The sequence below is a fragment of the Manis pentadactyla genome, chromosome 11 (genome assembly GCF_030020395.1).
Source record: "Manis pentadactyla isolate mManPen7 chromosome 11, mManPen7.hap1, whole genome shotgun sequence".
Classification (NCBI taxonomy): domain Eukaryota; kingdom Metazoa; phylum Chordata; class Mammalia; order Pholidota; family Manidae; genus Manis; species Manis pentadactyla.
Window position 1 is genome coordinate 36,781,333 of NC_080029.1, and position 23,138 is coordinate 36,804,470.

Sequence of the window (23,138 nt, forward strand, 5' to 3'; positions counted from 1 at the left end):
AAGGAGAGCTCAGTGTGTTATGAAGAAAATCTCGAAAGCCATTTTAGAAGGCGGCTTTAGGAGACAGGTGAAGAAAATGTTTCATGGAAAATGGGAGAATTCTGTCAAATAGGATAAAGACTAAGAATGATTTCTCAATGAAAAGAAAAATAGATTTTTATTCAAGTGATTTTAATGGCAGTTGCTTGAAATACCGTGTATCTTTTTGTAGAAGTTCCTTTTTTATAAAATTTTTAGGGTAATTTGATAATATCAAAAACTTAAATGTGTGTTTACTTTGACCTTGTGATTCCACTTTTACGAATTTATCCTGGAGTAATTACACACATACACAAAGATAGAAGTCTAAGTGTTCCTCACAACATTGACCTTAATAGTAGTAAAAAGCAGTAAAATCTCCATCAGGGTAGATAGAGTTGTTAAAGTAGTAATATGTATAGATGTGTAAGGTATCTCACATGTTATTAAATGATAAAGGCAGGTTATCCAATAAAGTACATGATTTATGTTAATATATCCAAAACAGGCTAGCTTTGATTACACTATCAAAGGTTGCCTACTCACTTACCTCTTTACTGTCACAAAAGCCTGTTTTACTCACAGCACTTAATCACTATCTAAAATGATTTTACTTATTTATATGCTTGCTTTCTGTCTTTTTTTTCCCAACAGAATGTAAGCTTTATACAAAATTGCCTATCTTGTTCATACTTATATTCCTGTTACTTGGGGATGTAATTTTTAAATCTTATTTTAGGAGGAAGAAAGAATATTTCTTATTTTCCTGGGGTAGTTATTAACTGTTACTCTCATTCCAACGAATATCACTTAATTTCTCCCTCATTTTTATCATACATAAACAAGGATAGTGGGACAGTTCCCAAATTACAATTGTTAAGTCACTTAAGTCACTTTAAAATAGCTTCTAAAAAATATTTATGCCTAGGTTTCACTGTAGGTCAATTCAGTCAGAATTTGGGCTGGAGTTCAGGTATCAGTGTTTTTTTAATTTTTCTTTGAGATTTTAGTGTGCAGGCAGAGTTGAGAACCACTAGATTAGATGACATTTTAAGTATAATCCTAGTGAGTCTGGTATCAAGAATACAGAATAGGGACATACTATCTCTGGCATAAAAGTATTTCCCTAGAATTAGAATACCAATTTTTCAGACAAATTATCTTTTGCTTTAGGAATGGTAGATGTAATCACCATTTCCTTTCCTCTCAAAGTACCTCCCTGAAGAGATGTAGGTACCGGAGTGCAACAGTTTGACCAATTCCAAGAATTTCGTGGAAGACTCACATAATGGGTTTCACATTTGCTGTAATGTTGGCTTTCAGTGGGAGCACTTTTTAAACAGTTCTTAAGTATACTAATGCTTGAAGAAACCCACTTTGTGTTTTCACTTGATTGATTAGGGAACAACCACAGGCCTTACCACATCACTTTAGGAGGTCTTTACTCTTCTTTGGACCTCTGTGATGCGTTCACCTAGCAACAGCTCCTTTCATGTGCAAACATTCTACTGGCAAATTGTGCAGGGCCACTCGTATTGGACAACTTAGGTTTCTTCTGGGAATTAATCTTGGATTTGGATATTTCTCTTGTGCCTGATACGGTAAAAATTTATGGGTTTTCTTCCTACTAAGTGAAGTAGTAGAGCATACCATGTCTTCCCAATTTGAAGTGTTGATAAAGCTTATGATTATATAAAAAAATAGGATAGTCATGTACAAACCTTCAAAAAATCACAGAATAATTAATTGCATTATGTTGTATTTTGTGTATTTTTACTTTCATGTCATAATACATTTTATTACATTGTCTTAATTTTTTTATTAAGGCATCATCGATAAACAATCTTATAAAGGTTTCACATGAGCAACATTTTGGTTATTACATTCACGCATATTATCAAGCCCCCTCCCACACACCCCACTGCTGTCATTGTCCATCACTGTAGTAAGATGCTATAGAGTCATTACTTGTCTTCTCTGTGCTATACTGCCTTCCCCGTGACCCCCCTACATCATGTGTGCTAATCATAATGTCCCTTAATCCCCTTCTCCCTCCCTTCCCACCCACCCTCCCCACCCTCTTTCCCTTTGGTAACTGCTAGTCCCTTCGTGGAGTGTATGAGTCTGCTGATGTTTTGTTTCTTCAGTTTTGCTTCATTGTTATACTCCACAAATTAGTGAAATCATTTGGTACTTGTCTTTTACTGCCTGGCTTATTTCACTGAGCGTAATACCCTATAGCGCCATCCATGTTGTTGCAAATGGTAGGATTTGTTTTCTTCTTATGGCTGAATAATACTCCATTGTATATATGTACCACATCTTTATCCATTCATATACTGATGGACACCATTTTTATTACATTCTTAAAGGTTAGTATGGGAGAACAGTACTATTATCTGTATGAGTTAACTTTGTATTAAGGGTTTCTTTGTTTTTTCCTACCTTTTGGGTTCTTTAGTTGCTCACTCTGTCTTTTTGATAGCATGGGATGACAGGAATAAACCAGAAGTATATCCTGCTCTTAGTTACCTTTAATGTAGTAGGAGAGATAAGATTTTTACATAAAATAATATTAAATGAGAATAATCAGAAGAAAAGTATATATCATATACTATAAGAGTTAGAAGCAGATTATCCTCACTTTGCAGGAATCAAGGAATGAGTCAGGCATCTATCAGCTCTGACATTTTGGAATCCTTGGTATTGAAGGATTTATAGATTCATGCCTTGGCCCACATAGTAGCTTGTTTCTTAGAGGCAATATGAATGAAACTCATTAAGTTTTAATACAGTATAAGATTCATTAAATGATAAGGAAATAAAAATAAACCCAAAGGGTAGGATTTTTAAGACCTTTGTCTCCAGTATCATTCTTGTTCTGGGACTGAGGAGCAGTTTATTCCCATTCACCAAAGCTTGATTTTTTTTTTAATTCTCTTCTTTTGTTCTTAGAAAAGGAATTGATGTAGTAATGATTTTAGGTATCAAATAATGAAAATGAAAAAGACTAGTCTCATTAGAGATATTTGTACTTTAATAATTGCCTTCAACGTCACTAAATCTAGAATGAATTAATATAGTAATTTCAAAATGGATTTTAGGGCTAGTGAAGAAAATCAGGCCTTCATGCTTTGTACTCCTTGTTCTTTAAATCACACCATCTTGTTTTTTTTTCCTCCTCTTATGAAAATTTCTCTCCTTCTGGGACAGTTCGATTTTCTGAGATGTACCACCCAGCAAAGGAAACACATACCCCATTTACACATAGCCCCTCCAGTGCAATTTCTAAATGCTGCTATTTTTCCCCCCAGAATACATATTAAAAAAGAAATCTCCATCTTATTGCCTATTAAACATATGGATATTAATTTGGAAGGTGGCTTTCCTCCATTTCTTTTCATTTCACTTTAGAAAAGAAAGATAATACATGGAATTGAACTGGGTAGGGAAAATGGATTTAGGTAGTACTGAAGTTCTGTGGGAAATTGAATTTATAAAAATTGTAAGGTTACATTTTATATTCCTCTGGTGAAGAAAAAGTACTGTGAACTATCACATGCTACATTAATTCATGTTGGACTTTTTATCTTTTGGCTGAATCTTAAGTGATATAGTTAGCATTTCTGATAGATTGAAATGACAAATTTTCCAGGTCAGGTGTCTATGATTCAGAAGTAGTGTTTTAAGTATGATATTGAGTGCATATATGTATATTAGCAGGTTCAATCAATTACAATTTAAACAATGTTTTGACATTATCTTCAGAAACTAGATCTGCCTTGCCTCCAAGCCACAGGTTCAGCTTCAGCTACCAGCTGCTTCCATCTGGCTAAAGTGTGGGCATCTGAAGTAGAACCTTCTCAAAGACATTGCTATTGACACTGGGCAAATCTCAGCTTCTCTTCCTGACTGCTCTATGCAAACTCCCCTTGGAAGCACCTTGGATCACCATTACTAGGTCTGTTTCATGCTGTTTTTATGTCCAGCATGTCAGGCCCTCTCCAGTTTTTACACCACTTAGATCCAGGAAGGCTTGCTACTGGCCAAAGCAAAGGGCTGCATGAGGTTACACCATCAAAAATTAGGCATCTATCAGCTCCCACATCTTGGAAAAATTGTCCAGTGGTGAGTTGTACTCTGGCATTTATTTTTCCCCATTCTAAGGAGGTAGAGGTAAAACAGTCTCCTGCACAACTGAGAGCTAAAAGAAAGGGAAGTCCAGTTTTTTTTTTTTAGTGCTAAAATGAGTTTAATCATTTAGTTATCATAATATCCAGTATACATAAAACAAGCTGCTAATTTTTAAGAGTAGTTGTGTTATTTTTTTTTTTGTAGATAATTATTTTTTATTGAAGGGTAGTTGACACACAGTATTACGTTACATTAGTTTCAGGTGTACAACATAGTGATTCAACATTTATATACATGACAATTCTAGGTACCAGCTATCACCATACCAAGCTGTTACAATATCTTGACTATATTCATTACATCACGGTTACTTATTATTTTACCACTGGAAGTGTATACTTTTTTTTTTTTTTTGTGAGGGCATCTCTCATATTTATTGATCAAATGGTTGTTAACGACAATAAAATTCTGTATAGGGGAGTCAATGCTCAATGCACAATCATTAATCCACCCCAAGCCTAATTTTCGTCAGTCTCCGATCTTCTGAGGCGTAACAAACAAGTTCTTACATGGAGAACAAATTCTTACATAGTGAATAAGTTACACAGTGAACAGTACAAGGGCAGTCATCACAGAAACTTTCGGTTTTGCTCATGCATTATGAACTATAAACAGTTCAAATATGAATACTCATTTGATTATTATACTTGATTTATATGTGGATACCAAATTTGTCTCTTTATTATCATTCTTTTTAATAAAATCCTGAAGTGGTAGGTAGATGCAAGATAAAGGTAGAAAACATAGTTTACTGTTGTAAGAGAGCAAATGTAGATGATCAGGTGTGTGCCTGTAGACTATGTGTTAATCCAAGCAAGACAAGGGCAATAACACATCCACGTATGCAGAAGGTTTCTCTCAGAACAGGGGGGGTGAGGTTCTAAGCCTCACCTCTGTTGATCCCCAATTTCTCACCTGATGACCCCCCTGCGACTGTGCCTGTCTTAGGTTGTTCCTCCCTTGAGGAATCTTACCTGTCTCTGGCTAACCAGTCATCTTCCGTGGCCATACACGGAAATGTAAAGTTGGTAAGTGAGAGAGAAGCCTTATTGTTTGAAATGGTTAGCTTTTTATTTCTTTGCATATTTATGCCCTGTAGCTTCTATGCCCAGCATTTGTCTTGAGGTATCTTTACCACTTGGAAGAATTACGATACTCGGTAAATTTGATATGAGGCACGAATTCTATTTAAGGGTTGTAATTAGGAAGGAAGAAGAAAAGCTATAGAAGTAGCAGGCGGAAGAAAACATGGGAAGATTGATTATTTCTTTGACATATCTTCTTGTAGAATAACTTCAGCATGTATAGGTTTTAAGCTACTACTTAAATTGCGCACACACATTAACATAATAGGAGTATAGTTACATAACCAAAGCATACCTGTAATTACCAGCCATCTCCAGTGAAACCAAGAAAACCAGTTAGGCACCTTAGGCATTTGTGAAAACTTATCTATGATATGGTGGATATTGTCCAACTGAACTCGAACAGTCTGAGAGAAATCAGACAAATTAAAACAACCCATTCCTGGGGAATGTTCACATCCCTTATGTTCTTTTAACAGTAAATAGTCTGTAATTGTAAGATTTTGGAGCGCTACAATTTGCACTTCTCCTAATTCTTGATTGAGTTCCAGCAGTATAGATGCAGTCAAATTTGTTGTTTTACTGTATGCACAGGCCAGCTTAGATATCTCCTTCTTCATCCCCATGGCAAGTCCAGGAACTGGTGGGATGAGTGCGTCTACAGCTGTAGCAGTGCGTGGATCTTTGTTGGGGTTTTTTGATGATCATCTTCTGGCATGAGTCTTCCAGAGAGTGCTGATGTTGGAAGTTCTTTTTCATATTGTATCTTAGTTCATTTTCGGGGTAGCCCAATTAGGCTTTGATCCTCTGTATAAACACAAACAGACCCTTTGCCTACACTTTTATATGCCCTTTATACCCTTGTGTAGAACTCATGGGAGGTTACTACACAGGAACTGCCCCCCCCTTTTTTTTTTTTGGTATCACTAATCTACACTTACATGACGAATATTATGTTTACTAGGCTCTCCCCTATACCAGGTCCCCCCTATGAACCCCTTTACAGTCACTGTCCATCAGCATAGCAAAATGTTGTAGAATTCCTACTTGCCTTCTCTGTGTTGTACAGCCCTCACTTTTCTCCTACCCCCCATGCATGCCAATCTTGATACCCCCCTACTTCTCCACCCCCCTTATCCCTCCCTACCCACCCATCCTCCCCAGTCCCTTTCCCTTTGGTACCTGTTAGTCCATTCCTGAGTTCTGTGATTCTGCTGCTGTTTTGTTCCTTCCGTTTTTCCTTTGTTCTTATATTCGACAGATAAGTGAAATCATTTGGTATTTCTCTTTCTCCACTTAGCTTGTTTCACTGAGCATAATACCCTCTAGCTCCATCCATGTTGCTCCAAATGGTTGGATTTGCCCTTTTCTTATGGCTGAGTAGTATTCCATTGTGTATATGTACCACATCTTCTTTATCCATTCATCTATCGATGCACATTTAGGTTGCTTCCAATTCTTGGCTATTGTAAATAGTGCTGCGATAAACATAGAGGTGCACTGATCTTTCTCATACTTGATTGCTGCATTCTTAGGGTAAATTCCTAGGAGTGCAATTCCTGGGTCAAATGGTAGGTCTGTTTTGAGCATTTTGATGTACCTCCATACTACTTTCCACAATGGTTGAACTAACTTACATTCCCACCAGCAGTGTAGGAGGGTTCCCCTTTCTCCACAGCCTTGCCAACATTTGTTGTTGTTTGTCTTTTGGATGGCAGCCATCCTTACTGGTGTGAGGTGATACCTTATTGTAGTTTTAATTTGCATTTATCTGATAATTAGCGATGTGGAGCATCTTTTCATGTGTCTGTTGGCCATCTGTATTTCTATTTTTGGAGAACTGTCTGTTCAGTTCCTCTGCCCATTTTTTAATTGGGTTATTTGTTTTTTGTTTGTTGAGGCATGTGAGCTCTTTATATAATCTGGATGTCAAGCCTTTATCGGATGTGTCATTTTCAAATATATTCTCCCATACTGTAGGGTTCCTTTTTGTTCTATTGATGGTGTCTTTTGCTGTACAGAAGCTTTTCAGCTTAATATAGTCCCACTTACTCATTTTTGCTGTTGTTTTCCTTGCCCGGGGAGATATGTTCGAGAAGAGGTCACTCATGTTTATGTCTAAGAGGTTTTTGCCTATGTTTTCTTCCAAGAGTTTAATGGTTTCATGACTTACATTCAGGTCTTTGATCCATTTTGAGTTTACTTTTGTATATGGGGTTAGACAATGGTCCAGTTTCATTCTCCTACATGTAGCTGTCCAGTTTTGCCAGCACCATCTGTTGAAGAGACTGTCATTTCCCCATTGTATGTCCATGGCTCCTTTATCAAATATTAATTGACCATATATGTCTGGGTTAATGTCTGGATTCTCTAGTCTGTTCCATTGGTCTGTGGCTCTGCTTTTGTGACAGTACCAAATTGTCTTGATTACTATGGCTTTATAGTAGAGCTTGAAGTTTGGGAGTGAGATCCCCTCTACTTTATTCTTCTTTCTCAGGATTGCTTTGGCTATTCGGGGTCTTTGGTGCTTCCATATGAATTTTTGAATTATTTGTTCCAGTTCATTGAAGAATGTTGCTGGTAGTTTCATAGGGATTGCATCAAATCTATATATTGCGTTGGGCAGGATGGCCATTTTGACGATATTAATTCTTCCTAGCCACGAGCATGGGATGAGTTTCCATCTGTTAGTGTCCCCTTTAATTTCTCTTAAGAGTGACTTGTAGTTTTCAGAGTATAAGTCTTTCACTTCTTTGGTTAGGTTTATTCCTAGGTATTTTTTTTTTTGATGCAATTGTGAATGGAGTTGTTTTCCTGATTTCTCTTTCTGTTGGTTCATTGTTAGTATATAGGAAAGCCACAGATTTCTGTGTGTTGATTTTGTATCCTGCAACTTTACTGTATTCCGATATCAGTTCTAGTAGTTTTGGGGTGGTGTCTTTAGGGTTTTTTATTTACAGTATCATGTCATCTGCAAATAGTGACAGTTTAACTTCTTCTTTACCAATTTGGATTCCTTGTATTTCTTTGTTTTGTCTGATTGCCGTGGCTAGGACCTCCAGTAGTATGTTAAATTACAGTGGAGAGAGTGGGCATCCCTGTCTAGTTCCCGATCTCAGAGGAAATGCTTTCAGCTTCTCGCTGTTCATTATGATGTTGGCTGTAAGTTTATCATAGATGGCCTTTATTATGTTGAGGTACTTGCCCTCTATTCCCATTTTGCTGAGAGTTTTTATCATGAATAGATGTTGAACTTTGTCAAATGCTTTTTCAGCATCTATGGAGATGATCATGTGGTTTTTGTCTTTCTTTTTGTTGATGTGGTGGATGATGTTGGTGGACTTTCGAATGTTGTACCATCCTTGCATCCCTGGGATGAATCCCACTTGGTCATGGTGTATGATCCTTTTGATGTATTTTTGAATTCGGTTTGCTAATATTTTGTTGAGTATTTTTGCATCTACGTTCATCAGGGATATTGGTCTGTAGTTTTCTTTTTTGGTGGGGTCTTTGCCTGGTTTTGGTATTAGGGTGATGTTAGCTTCATAGAATGAGTTTGGGAGTATCCCCTCCTCCTCTATTTTTTGGAAAACTTTAAGGAGAATGGGTATTATGTCTTCCCTGTATGTCTGATAAAATTCCGAGGTAAATCCATCTGGCCCGGGGGTTTTGTTCTTTGGTAGTTTTTTGATTACCGCTTCAATTTCGTTGCTGGTAATTGGTCTGTTTAGATTTTCTGTTTCTTTCTGGGTCAGTCTTGGAAGGTTGTATTTTTCTAGGAAGTTGTCCATTTCTCCTAGGTTTCCCAGCTTGTTAGCATATAGGTTTTCATAGTAGTCTCCAATAATTCTTTGCATTTCCGTGGGGTCCGTCGTGATTTTTCCTTTCTCATTTCTGATACTGTTAATTTGTGTTGACTCTCTTTTCCTCTTAATAAGTCTGGCTAGAGGCTTATCTATTTTGTTTATTTTCTCAAAGAACCAGCTCTTGGTTTCATTGATTTTTGCTATTGTTTTATTCTTCTCAATTTTATTTATTTCTTCTCTGATCTTTATTATGTCCCTCCTTCTGCTGACCTTAGGCCTCATCTGTTCTTCTTTTTCCAATTTTGATAATTGTGACATTAGACCATTCATTTGGGATTGCTCTTCCTTTTTTAAATATGCTTGGATTGCTATATACTTTCCTCTTAAGACTGCTTTTGCTGTGTCCCACAGAAGTTGGGGCTTAGTGTTGTTGTTGTCATTTGTTTCCATATATTGCTGGATCTCCATTTTGATTTGGTCATTGATCCATTGATTATTTAGGAGCGTGTTGTTAAGCCTCCATGTGTTTGTGAGCCTCTTTGCTTTCTTTGTACAGTTTATTTCTAGTTTTATGCCTTTGTGGTCTGAAAAGTTGGTTGGTAGGATTTCAATCTTTTGGAATTTTCTGAGGCTCTTTTTGTGGCCTAGTATGTGGTCCATTCTGGAGAATGTTCCATGTGCACTTGAGAAGAATGTATATCCTGTTGCTTTTGGATGTAGAGTTCTATAGATGTCTATTAGGTCCATCTGCTCTACTGTGTTGTTCAGTGCTTCTGTGTCCTTACTTATTTTCTGCCCGGTGGATCTATCCTTTGGGGTGAGTGGTGTGTTGAAGTCTCCTAGAATGAATGCATTGCAGGCTATTTCCCCCTTTAGTTCTGTTAGTATTTGTTTCACATATGCTGGTGCTCCTGTGTTGGGTGCATATATATTTAGAATGGTTATATCCTCTTGTTGAACTGAGCCCTTTATCATTATGTAGTGTCCTTCTTTATCTCTTTTTACTTTCCTTGTTTTGAAGTCTATTCTGTCTGATATTAGTACTGCAACCCCTGCTTTCTTCTCGCTGTTGTTCGCCTGAAATATGTTTTTCCACCCCTTGACTTTTAGTCTGTATATGTCTTTGGGTTTGAGGTGAGTTTCTTGTAAGCAGCATATAGATGGGTCTTGCTTTTTTATCCATTCTATTACTCTGTGTCTTTTGATTGGTGCATTCAGCCCATTAACATTCAGGGTGACTATTGACAGATATGTACTTATTGCCTTTGCAGGCTTTAAATTCGTGGTTACCAAAGGTTCAAGGTTAGCCTCTTTAGTATCTTACTGCCTAACTGAACTCGCTTATTGAGCTGTTATATACAGTGTCTGGAGATTCTTTTCTTCTCTCCCTTCTTATTCCTCCTCCTCGATTCTTCATATGTTGGGTGTTTTGTGCTGTGCTCTTTCTAGGAGTGCTCCCATCTAGAGCAGTCCCTGTAAGATGTTCTGTAGAGGTGGTTTGTGGGAAGCAAATTCCCTCAGCTTTTGTTTGTCTGGGAATTGTTTAATCCCACCGTCATATTTGAATGATAGTCGTGCTGGATACAGTATCCTTGGTTCAAGGCCCTTCTGTTTCATTGTATTAAATATATCATGCCATTCTCTTCTGGCCTGTAGGGTTTCTGTCAAGAAGTCTGATGTTAGCCTGATGGGTTTTCCTTTATAGGTATCCTTTTTCTCTCTAGCTGCCTTTAAAACTCTTTCCTTGTCCTTGATCGTTGCCATTTTAATTATTATGTGTCTTGGTGTGGTCCTCCTTGGATCCTTTCTGTTGGGGGTTCTGTGTATTTCCGTGGTCTCTTCTATTATTTCCTCCCCCAGTTTGGGGAAGTTTTCAGCAATTATTTCTTCCAAAATACTTTCCATCTCTTTTCTTCTCTCTTCTTCTTCTGGAACCCCTATAATACGGATATTGTTCCTTTTGGATTGGTCACACAGTTTTCTTAATATTGTTTCATTCCTAGAGATCCTTTTGTCGCTCTCTATGTCAGCTTCTATGCATTCCTGTTCTCTGGTTTCAATTCCATCAATGGCCTCTTGCATCCTATCCATTCTGCTTATAAACCCTTCCAGAGTTTGTTTCATTTCTGTGATCTCCTTTCTGGCATCTGTGATCTCCCTCCGGACTTCATCCCATTTCTCTTGCGTATTTCTCTGCATCTCTGTCAGCATGTTTATGATTCTTATTTTGAATTCTTTTTCAGGAAGACTGGTTAGGTCTGTCTCCTTCTCTGGTGTTGTCTCTGTGATCTTTGTCAGCCTGTAGCTTTGCCTTTTCATGGTGATAGGAATAGTTTGCAGAGCTGGGACGAGTGACGGCTGGAAGAACTTCACTTCTTGTTGGTTTGTGGCCCTCCTCTCCTGGGAGAACAGCGACCTCTAGTGGCTTGTGCTGGGCAGCTGCGCGCAGACAGGGTTTCTGCTTCCTGCCCGGCTGCTATGGAGTTTATCTCCGCTGTTGCTGTGGACATGGCCTGGCTTGGGCAGCTGCTCCAAAGTGGTGGAGTTGCGTTGGAGGGGGAGCGGCCGGGAGGCTATTTATCTCCGTAAGGGGCCTCCCTGCTCCCTGCAGCCCAGGGGTTAGAGTGCCCAGAGATCCCCGGATTCCCTACCTCTGGATTAAGTGTCCCACCCTGCCCCTTTAAGACTTCCAAAAAGCACCCGCCAAAGCAAAACAACGACCACAAAAAAAAAATTTTTTTTAATTAAAAAAAAATTTTTTTAATTAAAAAATAAAAAAGAACGTGTCCACTCGTTTTTCTTTATTCTCCGGCGCCAGCCTCAGGCATCTGCTCACCAGTCTAGCTACCCTGTTTCCCTAGTATTGGGGTCCCTATCCCTTTAAGACTTCCAAAAAGCGCTCGCCAAAACAAAACAAACAAACAAAAAAATTGGTTGCTCGCTTTTCTTATGTCCTCCGGCGCCCGGCCTCTGGTGCCCGCTCACTGTTCTTGCTGCCTTGTTTTGCTAGTATCCGGGGCCCCCTGTGCATGTACTGTGTCTGCACTCTGGCCCGGATGGCTGGGGCTGGGTGTTCGGCAGTCCTGGGCTCCGTCTCCCTCCCGCTCTGCCTATTCTTCTCCCGCCGGGAGTTAGGGGGATGGGTGCTTGGCTCCCGCCGGGCTGGGGCTTGTATCTTACCCCCTTCACAAGGCGCTGGGTTCTCTCAGGTGCGGATGTGGTCTGGATATTGTCCTGTGTCCTCTGGTCTTTATTCTAGGAAGGGATGTCTTTGTTATATTTTCATAGATATATGTGGTTTTGGGAGGAGATTTCCGCTGCTCTACTCACGCCGCCATCTTCCGCCCCCTCCTCGGAAGTCCAGTTTTGTGTGCCCACTTGCCTATGCCAGCACCCTTCCATTTCTTTGTTAGCAAATGATCCAAGACATGAGGCCAAATGATCTCTCACTTCCTTTGATTTCTGGCTTGACTATAGAACAAAGAGCAGTGAAACATCTAAATCTTAAAGTGGATTTTACTTATTTTCACCCTTTTGGTGGTTCTGACATTTCACTGAGGTTGAATAATCCCATAATATAAAAGTGGACTGTAAAAGGCTTCTGAGTTTATTTGATCCAACCCATTCATTTTCTAGATTAGGAAACATTTGTAGAGAGAAGCCACAGTGATTTAAGGTCAGAACTGAGTACTCTGACTCCCATTATCTTTCTATACACCATATCACCCCTTTGGTTTACAGCCTCACTTTATTAGGGCTAGACCCTAACGAAAATCTTTCTGAAATTAAATATCTTTTTGGATCAGTTGATGCCCCTTCTATTGATATTTTTAAGACCACTAGAAAAATCTACCCAGTCTTTACCTTATAGCGTATAGCTCCTAGGAGATGAAGTCTGAAGTAGGGGTGAAGAAGGTGGGTGAGGGGAATAGTTTGTTTCCTCCCACTGTTGGCTTTAAATTGGAATGACAAGCCTAGTTTATTTTAAAGGAAAAGAGATTTTTTTACAGTAAAAAGTAAGTCAACAGGTCATAGATAAAATGTGATACACATATATATGTACATAGATACAATGGAGTATTATTCAGCCATTAAAAAGAAGGAAATCCTTTTATCTTCAACAACATGGATGAACTGGAGGACATTATGCCAAGGGAAATAAGCCAGACATAGAAAGGCAAATACTGCAGGCTCTCATTTAAATGTTCAATCTAAAAAAGTCACTCATTGAAGCAGAGAGTAGAATGATCTTTGCCAGATGTTGAAGGGAGAGGGCAGTGGGGAGATGTTGTTCAAAAGGTATGTTTCAGTTATGCAGGATGAATAAGTAACAGCCAATGTGACTATAGTTAACTGCTGTATTGTGTATTTGAAATTTAGATATTAAGTATTCTCACCACAAAAAAGAAAATGGTAACTGGATGAGGTGATGGATATGGCAATTAGCTTGATTGTGGAGATTATTTCACAATGTATACATATATCAAAATATCACACACTTTATATATATTTTCTATTTCAGTTATACATCAGTAAAGATGGAAAAGAAGTAAATGATACAATGAAAAAGGGCAGTGTTTTTCAGCATCTATGGAGATGATCATGTGGTTTTTGTCTTTCTTTTTGTTGATGTAGTGGATGATATTGATGGACTTTCTAATGTTGTGCCATCCTTGCATCCCTGGGATGAATCCCACTTGGTCATGGTGTACGATGGTTTTGATGTATTTTTGAATTCGGTTTGCTAAAATTTTGTTGAGTATTTTTGCGTCTACGTTCATCAGGGATATTGGTCTGTAGTTTTCTTTTTTGGTGGGGTCTTTGCCTGGTTTTGGTATTAGGGTGATGTTAGCTTCATAGAATGAGTTTGGGAGTATCCCCTCCTCTTCTATTTCTTGGAAAACTTTAAGGAGAATGGGTATTATGTCTTCTCTGTATGTCTGATAAAATTCCGAGGTAAATCCTTCTGGCCCGGGTGTTTTGTTCTTTGGTAGTTTTTTGATTACCGCTTCAATTTCGTTGCTGGTAATTGGTCTGTTTAGATTTTCTGTTTCTTTTTGGGTCAGTCTTGGAAGGTTGTATTTTTCTAGGAAGTTGTCCATTTCTCCTAGGTTTCCCAGCTTGTTAGCATATAGGTTTTCATAGTATTCTCTAATAATTCTTTGTATTTCTGCAGGGTCCGTCGTGATTTTTCCTTTCTCATTTCTGATACTGTTAATTTGTGTTGACTCTCTTTTCCTCTTAATAAGTCTGGCTAGAGGCTTATCTATTTTGTTTATTTTCTCGAAGAACCAGCTCTTGGTTTCATTGATTTTTGCTATTGTTTTATTCTTCTCGATTTTATTTATTTCTTCTCTGATCTTTATTATGTCCCTCCTTCTGCTGACCTTAGGCCTCATTTGTTCTTCTTTTTCCAATTTCGATAGTTGTGACATTAGACCATTCATTTGCGATTGCTCTTCCTTTTTTAAATATGCTTGGATTGCTATATACTTTCCTCTTAAGACTGCTTTTGCTGTGTCCCACAGAAGTTGGGGCTTAGTGTTGTTGTTGTCATTTGTTTCCATATATTGCTGGATCTCCATTTTGATTTGGTCATTGATCCATTGATTATTTAGGAGCGTGTTGTTTAGCCTCCATGTGTTTGTGAGCCTTTTTGCTTTCTTTGAACAGTTTATTTCTAGTTTAATGCCTTTGTGGTCTGAAAAGTTGGTTGGTAGGATTTCAATCTTTTGGAATTTACTGAGGCTCTTTTTGTGTCCTAGTATGTGGTCTATTCTGGAGAATGTTCCATGTGCACTTGAGAAGAATGTGTATCCTGTTGCTTTTGGATGTAGAGTTCTGTAGATGTCTATTAGGTCCATCTGTTCTAATGTGTTGTTCAGTGCCTCTGTGTCCTTACTTATTTTCTGTCTGGTGGATCTGTCCTTTGGAGTGAGTGGTGTGTTGAAGTCTCCTAGAATGAATGCATTGCATCCTATTTCCTCCTTTAGTTCTATTAATATTTGTTTCAGGTATGTTGGTGCTCCTGTATTGGGTGCATATATATTTATAATGGTTATATCCTCTTGATATACTGAGCCATTTATCATTATGTAATGTCCTTCTTTGTCTTTTGTTACTTTCTTTATTTTGAAGTCTGTTTTGTCTGATACCAGAATTGCAACACCTGCTTTCTTCTCTCTGTTGTTTGCTTGAAATATCTTCTTCCATCCCTTGACTTTAAGTCTGTGCGCGTCTTTGGGTTTGAGGTGAGTCTCTTGTAAGCAGCATATGGATGTATCTTGCTTTTTTATCCATTCTATTACTCTGTGTCTTTTGATTGGTGCATTCAGTCCATTTACATTTAGGGTGATTATTGAAAGGTATGAATTTATTGCCATTGCAGGCTTTAAGTTTGTGGTTACCAAAGGTTTAGGGTTAGCTTCTTTACTATCTTACTGTCTAACTTAACTCGCTTGTTGAGCTATTATAAACACAGTCTGATGATTCTTTATTTCTCTCCCTTCTTATTCCTCCTCCTCCCTTCTTCATATGTTGGGTGTTTTGTTGTGTGCTCTTTTTAGGAGTGCTCCCATCTAGAGCAGTCCCTGTAGGATGCCCTGTAGAGGTGGTTTGTGGGAGGCAAATTCCCTCAACTTTTGCTTGTCTGGGAATTGTTTAATCCCTCCTTCATATTTAAATGATATTCGTGCTGGATACAGTAGTCTTGGTTTGAGGCCCTTCTGTTTCATTGCATTAAGTATATCATGCCATTCTTTTCTGGCCTGTAGGGTTTCTGTTGAGAAGTCTGATGATAGCCTGATGGGTTTTCCTTTGTAGGTAACCTTTTTTTTCTCTCTGGCTGCCTGTAATACTTTGTCCTTGTCTTTGATCTTTGCCATTTTAATTATTATGTGTCTTGGTGTTGCCCTCCTTGGATCCCTTGTCATGGGAGTTCTGTGTACCTCTGTGGTCTGAGAGGCCATTTCTTCCCCTAGTTTGGGGAAATTTTCAGCAATTATTTCTTCAAAGACATTTTCTATCCCCTCTTCTCTCTCTACTTCTTCTGGAATACCTATGATTCTTATATTGTTCCTTTTCGTTTGATCACTCAGCTCTCTTAAAATTCTTTCATTCCTGGAGATCCTTTTATCTCTCTCTGCATCAGCTTCTCTGCGTTCCTGTTCTCTGTTTTCTAGTCCATTAATGGTCTCTTGCATCTCGTCCATTCTGTTTTGAAGTCCTTCCAGAGCTTGTTTTATTTCTGAATTCTCCTTCCTTAGTTCTTGCATATTTCTCTGCAAGTCCATCAGCATGGTTATGACTTTTGTTTTGAATTCTTTTTCAGGAAGACTGGCTAAATCTATCTCCCCAGATTCCTTCTCAGGGGAAGATGTAGCAGATGCCGAAGCTGTCTGGGTTAGTCTTGTCTGGATCATATTTTTTTGCCTTTTCATGTTGACAGGTGCTATTGACTGTCAGCTGGGAGGGCCAAAATTTTCACTTGCTACTGGCCTTTCTTTACTGGGACAACTGCGACCCCTAGTGGCTTCTGTTGGGTAATTGCGTGTAGACTGGGTCTTTGTGTCTTGCCTGGCCGGAAGGGAGAAATTTCCCTTTCTGTGGGCGGAATTTGTCTCAGGCTGCTTCTCTGCTTTCGCAGCGCCCGGTGGGGTAATGGATGGGGGGGCTGCTTGACTGTTTGCCTCCGTGAGGGGTCTCAGAGCTGTTGCCCAGGGGGTTAGTGCACCCGGTTTTCCCTGTAATTTCCAGCTGCTGTACTGTGACCTGGGTTGTTTCCGTCAAGCTGTTAAGTCCCTGTCCCTTTAAGACTTTCAAAAAGCCCCCGCTTTTCTTTGTCACAGGGGCATCAGCTTCGGCACCCGCTCAGATGTCTTACTCCCTGTTCCTCCAGTATCCAGGGCCCCCTGAGCACGTACTGTGTCTGCGCTCTGGCCCGGATGGCTGGGGCTGGGTGTTCGGCAGCCCTGTGCTCCGTCTCCCTCCCGCTCTGCCTACTCTTCTCCGCCGGGAGCTGGGGGGAGGGGCGCTCGGGTCCCGCCGGGCCGGGGCTTGTATCTTACCCCTTTCACCAGTCGCTGGGTTCTCGCTGGTGTATCTGCAGTCTGGCCACTGTCCTGCGTCTTCTGGTCTCTCTTTTAGGGCTAGTTGTGTTTGTTATATTTTCAAAAGTATATATGTTTTTGGGAGGAGATTCCCACTGTCCTACTCACGCCGCCATGTTGGCTCCGCCTTCCTCAAGGGCAGTGTTTTTCAATCTGTAGTAGTTGAACTCTTTTCAAGTGCATAAATGCTTATGAATCCCACTAGGAATTGAAACAATTATTTTGCCATTTTGTATGGAATATGGTGAGAACAATGTAAAATAAATTTTAATATTGGTACATTGTAAAATTATAAAGTTAATAAAGTATAATCTTTTCAACATGTCCTCATTTAACTGTAACTTTATTTTAAATCAATTGTAAAAAAAAGCTTGAGTTTATAGTGCATAAACTTAAAAATGACATTTTCATATACAATGGGGAAATGACAGTCTCTTCAACAGCTGGTGTTGGCAAAACTGGACAGCTATATACAAGAGAATGAAACTGGATTACTATCTAACTCCATATGTAAAAGTAAACTTGAAATGGATCAAAGACCTGAATGTAAGTCATGAAACCATAAAACTCTTAGAAAAAAACAGAGGCAAAAATCTCTGAGCAACTTTTTCATGAGAATATCTCCCCAGGCAAGGGAAACGAAAGCAAAAATGAACAAGTGGGACTATATCAAACTAAAAAGCTTCTGTACAGCAAAGGACACCATCAGTAGAACAAAAAGGCACCCTACAGTATGGGAGAATATATTCATAAATGACATATCCAATAAGGGGTAGACATCCAAAATATATAAAGAGCTCATGCATCTCAACAAACAAAAAGCAAATAATCCAATTAAAAAATGGGCAGAGGATATGAAAAGGCACTTCTCCAAAGAAGAAATTCAGATGGCCAACAGACACATGAAAAGATGCTCCACATTGCTAATTATCAGGCAAATGCAAATTAAAACCACAACGAGATACTACCCCACACCAGTTAGGATGGCCATCCAAAAGACAGACAACAACAAATGCTGGTGAGGATGTGGAGAAAAGGGAACCCTCCTACACTGCTGGTGGGAATGTAAATTAGTTCAACCATTGTGAAAAGCAGTATGGAGGCTCCTCAAAAACTAAAAATAGAAATACCATTTGACCCAGGAATTCCGCTCCTAGAAATTTACCCTAAGAATGCAGGAGCCGAGACTCAAAAAGGCATATGTATCCCTATGTTTATCACAGCACTATTTACAATAGCCAAGAAATGGAAGCAACTAGGTGTCCATCAGTAGATGAATGGATAAAGAAGATGTGGTACATATACACAATGGAATACTATTCAGCCATAAGAAGAAAACAAATCCTACCATTTGCAACAACATGAATGGAGCTAGAGGGTATTACGCTCAGTGAAATAAGCCAGATGGAGAAAGAGAAGTACCAAATGATTTCACTCATCTGTGGAGTGTAACAACAAAGCAAAACCTGAAGGAACAAAACAGCAGCAGACTCACAGAACCCAATAATGGACTAACAGTTACCAAAGGGAAAGGGACTATGGAAGGGGGAGGGGGAAAGGAAGGGATTAAGGGGCCTTATGACTAGCACACATAATGAAGGGGGAGGCACGGGGAAGGCAGTATAGCACAGAGAAGATAAATAGTGACTCTATAGCATCTTACTATGCTGATGGACAGTGACCATAATGGGTTATGTGGTGGGGACTTGATAATGGGGGGAATCTAGTAACCACAAAGTTGCTCATGTGACTGTATATTAATGATACCATAATAAAAATAAATAAATCTATAAAAGAGGAAATTTGAACACTAGGGAACACCAGGGATGTGTGTGCAGAGAGAAGACTGTGAGAACATAGCAAGAAGGTCACCATTTGCAAGCCAAGGAGAGTGTCCTCAGATGAAACCAAACCTGCCAACACCTTAATCTTAGACTACTAACCTCCAGAACTGTGAGAAAATAAATTTCTGTTGTTTAAGCCAAAAAATAGAAAAATGACATTTTCTAAGCAAGGCAGAGAAAGAGAAGCCAGGCGGAGAAAGAGAAGTTCCAAATGATTACACTCATCTGTGAAGTGAAACAAAGCAACAGGGAAGTAACAAAATAGCAGTAGACTCACAGACAGAAGGGACTAGTAGTTACCAAAGGGAAGAGGTTGGGGAGGGTGGGTGGGGAGGGAGAAGGGGATTAAGGGGCACTATAATTCGCAATCACAATATAGGTAGGTCATGGGGAAGGTGGTACAGCACGGAAAGGACAAGTAATGACTATAACCGTAATGACTATAACAAGTAATGACTATCTTACTATGCTGATAGACAGTAACTGCAATGGAAGGGGTGAGGACTTGATATTATGGGTGAATATTGAAACCACTGTATTGTTTATGTGAAAGCATCTTAAGATTGTATATCAATGATATTTTAATTTTTTAAATATATGTACTTTCTTTGGAATTAATACATATTTAAAATCCAAATTGAATTATAACTGTAACACCATAAAATTGCTCTTGTATCTGATCGTGTCCTTGTATTTTATGATTTTAAAAGTCAACTGGATTATGCTTGTAAATTTTAATTTTTTGTATTTCATTCAAACATACAGAAAAGTATAGAGACTAGTACTCATATACCTACTACGCAGATTTAAATTTGGCATTTTCCCCCCAAATTTCCTTCAGTTATTCTTTTAAAAGTAGTAAAACTTCACTGATAACAGTTGAAGACTGTTTTGTAACTTTCGAGCCCGTCCCTGGCTCTTGGGATGATGATATTAAAAATTTATCAAGTAGGATCAACATCAACCAGTAAGAATTTTTGCCACTGCTAACCCTGGCACAGTCTCTAGAGCCTCTGCTATTGAGCATTAGCCATCTAGTTACTGGATTGTAGTGGGGATGGGCAGAGCCAGGGTCTGGGGTGGTAAGAGATGGGGGTGTTAGGGCAGCTGCTATCACAATCCTATATGAAAGTATTATTTGGCCATCTTGGGCTATTTATTTTTTCCGTTTCAGAGATTAGTATTCTGAACTAAGTATATAACCTTTATGTTCATGTTTGTTTTTAAAACTTACATATATGTGAATGCTTCTAATATTGTTTTGGGCATTTAAAAAATTCATAAATGTCATTCTGCTAGACATAACTTTTTGTTGCTTATTTGCACTCAAACTTATGTTTTTGAGAGTTGTTTTTGATTCACATAAATTTAGTCTGTACATGTTAACTACTGCATAGAATTTTACTACAAATTATATTACTATTTCATAGTTTTTATACATTTTAATTTTTTCTTATATGAACAAGCTGCAGTATCCTTGTACAGCATGGCTTCTTGTCCGTATCTTCTAATCTACAAAATAAGAGAAGCTTTCAAGCTGTATTTGAAAGTACCTACCTACAAAAATAAATTGGAGGCTGAATATTTTCTTATATTTATAAATTTAAAGTCTAATTCAGTATAGCACAGAGAAGAAAAGCAATGACTCTATAGCATCTTACTACTCCAAAGGACAGTGATTGCAATGGGGTGGGGGTGACTTGACATAATATGGGTGAGTGTTAAAACCATAATATTGCTCATATGGAACCTTCATAAGATCAATGACACCTTCATAGAAAAAATTAAAAGCCTAAGTAGATATAATAGTTATTTTTTATTTTCAATATCAGGGTATTTGAAATTTTTGTGATCTTCTGATGTACTAGATAAGACAGCATATTTTAATCAATTTATTCTTTTGTTTTAGATCTCAGGTACACTGTCAAGTTAATTATGCTTAGTTCATGGTACCTTAGCATCTTTCTGTGCAAGGCCCCTCTCACTTTATTTTTTCTCCATCAGCTCCATTTCTATCTCATCTCAATCTGTTTGATGTATGTCTTTGCATATACATGTATCTTTTAAAAATACATGGTTTTGCTTTGTGTATGGATTTTAAAAAATATTTCATTTCAATACACAGAAAAGAACTGGTAAATTTATATGCACAGAAAAAAGAATAAAAAAATGCTTATGAACCTGCCACTTAGTTTTATAGAACATTTCCAGTACCTTGGAAGCTTCCTGTCTGCCCCTTCCTAACTGAATCTCTTTCCTCCCCTCTGAACTTCAAAATAGTAGATATTTTGAATTTTGCGTCAGTCATTCCCTTATGTAGTAGGCATCGTTATTAATTTTATTCCAAAAGTTTATTTGAATGGAATTATACTGCTAATTATTTTGTTACTTCCTTAGTGAGATTTTTGTTGATGTATGTATAGTTATTCAATAATTTCTATCTTTTTTTTAGTATTCTGTTTTATTAATATACTAGAAGTTATTTATCCATTAAACTCTTATTTGACATGTGGGTTGTTTTCAGTTTTTTGCTTATTTGAATAATGTGACACTGCTTTTAACTGGAAAGTTTACTACATTTATGTTTATTTAAATTACTGATTATTTGGATATATTTCTATCATATTATGTGTATTCTAGTTATCCCATTATTTTTGTTTCCTTTTTCCTCCTGTCTTCTGATTATATTTTTGTTTTGCTGTGTTTTATTTTCTTTTTTCTCATTTCATTTTTTTCCTTTTCTACTAGTTTAGAAATTCTATGCTATCTGATTGTTGATTTAGTAGTTATGTTAGCCATTTAAAAATATATATTTAACAAAGCTAACTGAAATCTGTTATTCCTGAAAAAAATCTGAAGATTGGATAGTGCTTTAAATTACTGTTTCTCTCAACATATATGCATTTTTTTGTCCTGCATTGGTTCTTTTTTTTATTTTCAGTTCCATAAACCATATTTTTAAATTAATTAATGTTTATTTAAATATACCCACATATTTACTATCATTTTTTGTTCTCTACTCTTTTTTGTATATCAGACTTTGTAAGTACATTGTCTATGTGAAATTCATCCTTTAGAATTTTCTTAAGTGAGGACCTATTGGTAAATTCAGTTTTTGTTTCAGGTGTCTTTATTCTCTTAATCTCAAAACATAATTTCATTTATTATAAAATTCTAGTCTGCAACTATCACATATCCTTGATTTGAAGAAACATTACTATTTTGTGCACTATTATGAAATTAATATTATGTTTCCAGCTAAACTATCCACAATCTGAAGTGGCATCAACTTTAAGGTACATCCCAGTTGTAGAGAGATGAAAATTTGCACCTCTTAGAATAAATGCAAGAATTTTTTTTAGAACATTACAGATAAATTCTGCTGTTTTCGGACTTCTCAATTACTGTTGAGAAGTCACTCACCAGCCTGATTGCATTTCTTTTTAATTCTGTGCTATTATATGCTTTTTAGACCTCTTTCTTTGATGTCCTGCATTTCATTATGAGTATGTAGGTAAGGAATTCTTTTTATTTACTTTTCAGGGGATTTGCTAGAATATTTAGATTAATCTCTTTCAACAATTCTGTAAAATTCTCAGGCATTACTTCTTCAAATATTGCCTCTTCCCTACTCTCTAAATTATAGTCTTCTTGGATTTCAAGTAGACATATAATAGAACTTCTCATTTTATTTTCTGTCTTTAAACTCTCTTTCACATCTACTATTTGTTTTTTCCTATATGCTGTTTTCTTGTTAATTTCTTCATATTTAAGTTTGCTCATTCTTCAGCTAGGTCTAATCTGCTTTTTAATATGTCCATTCAATTTTCAAATTAAAATGATATATTTTTCATTTATAGAAGTCTTATTTGGTTGCTTTTTCACTATGTTTAATCTTTATGGTCTCATGACCCATTCATATTTTCAAACATAATTTCTTTAAACATTTTAACATAGTTATTTTGTATTTTCTTGTGCAAGTCTGTGTTTCTAGTATCCTGGTAAACATAAAATTCTAAAACCTGGTAACTATAGAAAAGTATATTTTGTTCCTTTAGAATATTAAGCCCAATGTGATATACT

At 37.6% G+C, this 23,138-nt stretch overlaps 1 protein-coding gene across 1 annotated transcript in view; it reads left to right on the forward strand.

The window, feature by feature from the left end:
• The first annotated feature begins 2,121 nt into the window (after nucleotides 1–2,121).
• The window catches only part of LOC118922814 (coiled-coil domain-containing protein 170-like), a 53,491-nt gene continuing 32,474 nt past the window's right edge, over nucleotides 2,122–23,138 (forward strand). The window contains 1 exon segment of the mRNA XM_057489025.1: nucleotides 2,122–4,146. Within this exon segment, the coding sequence (XP_057345008.1) occupies nucleotides 4,000–4,146 (147 nt within the window). The 5' untranslated portion in view covers nucleotides 2,122–3,999.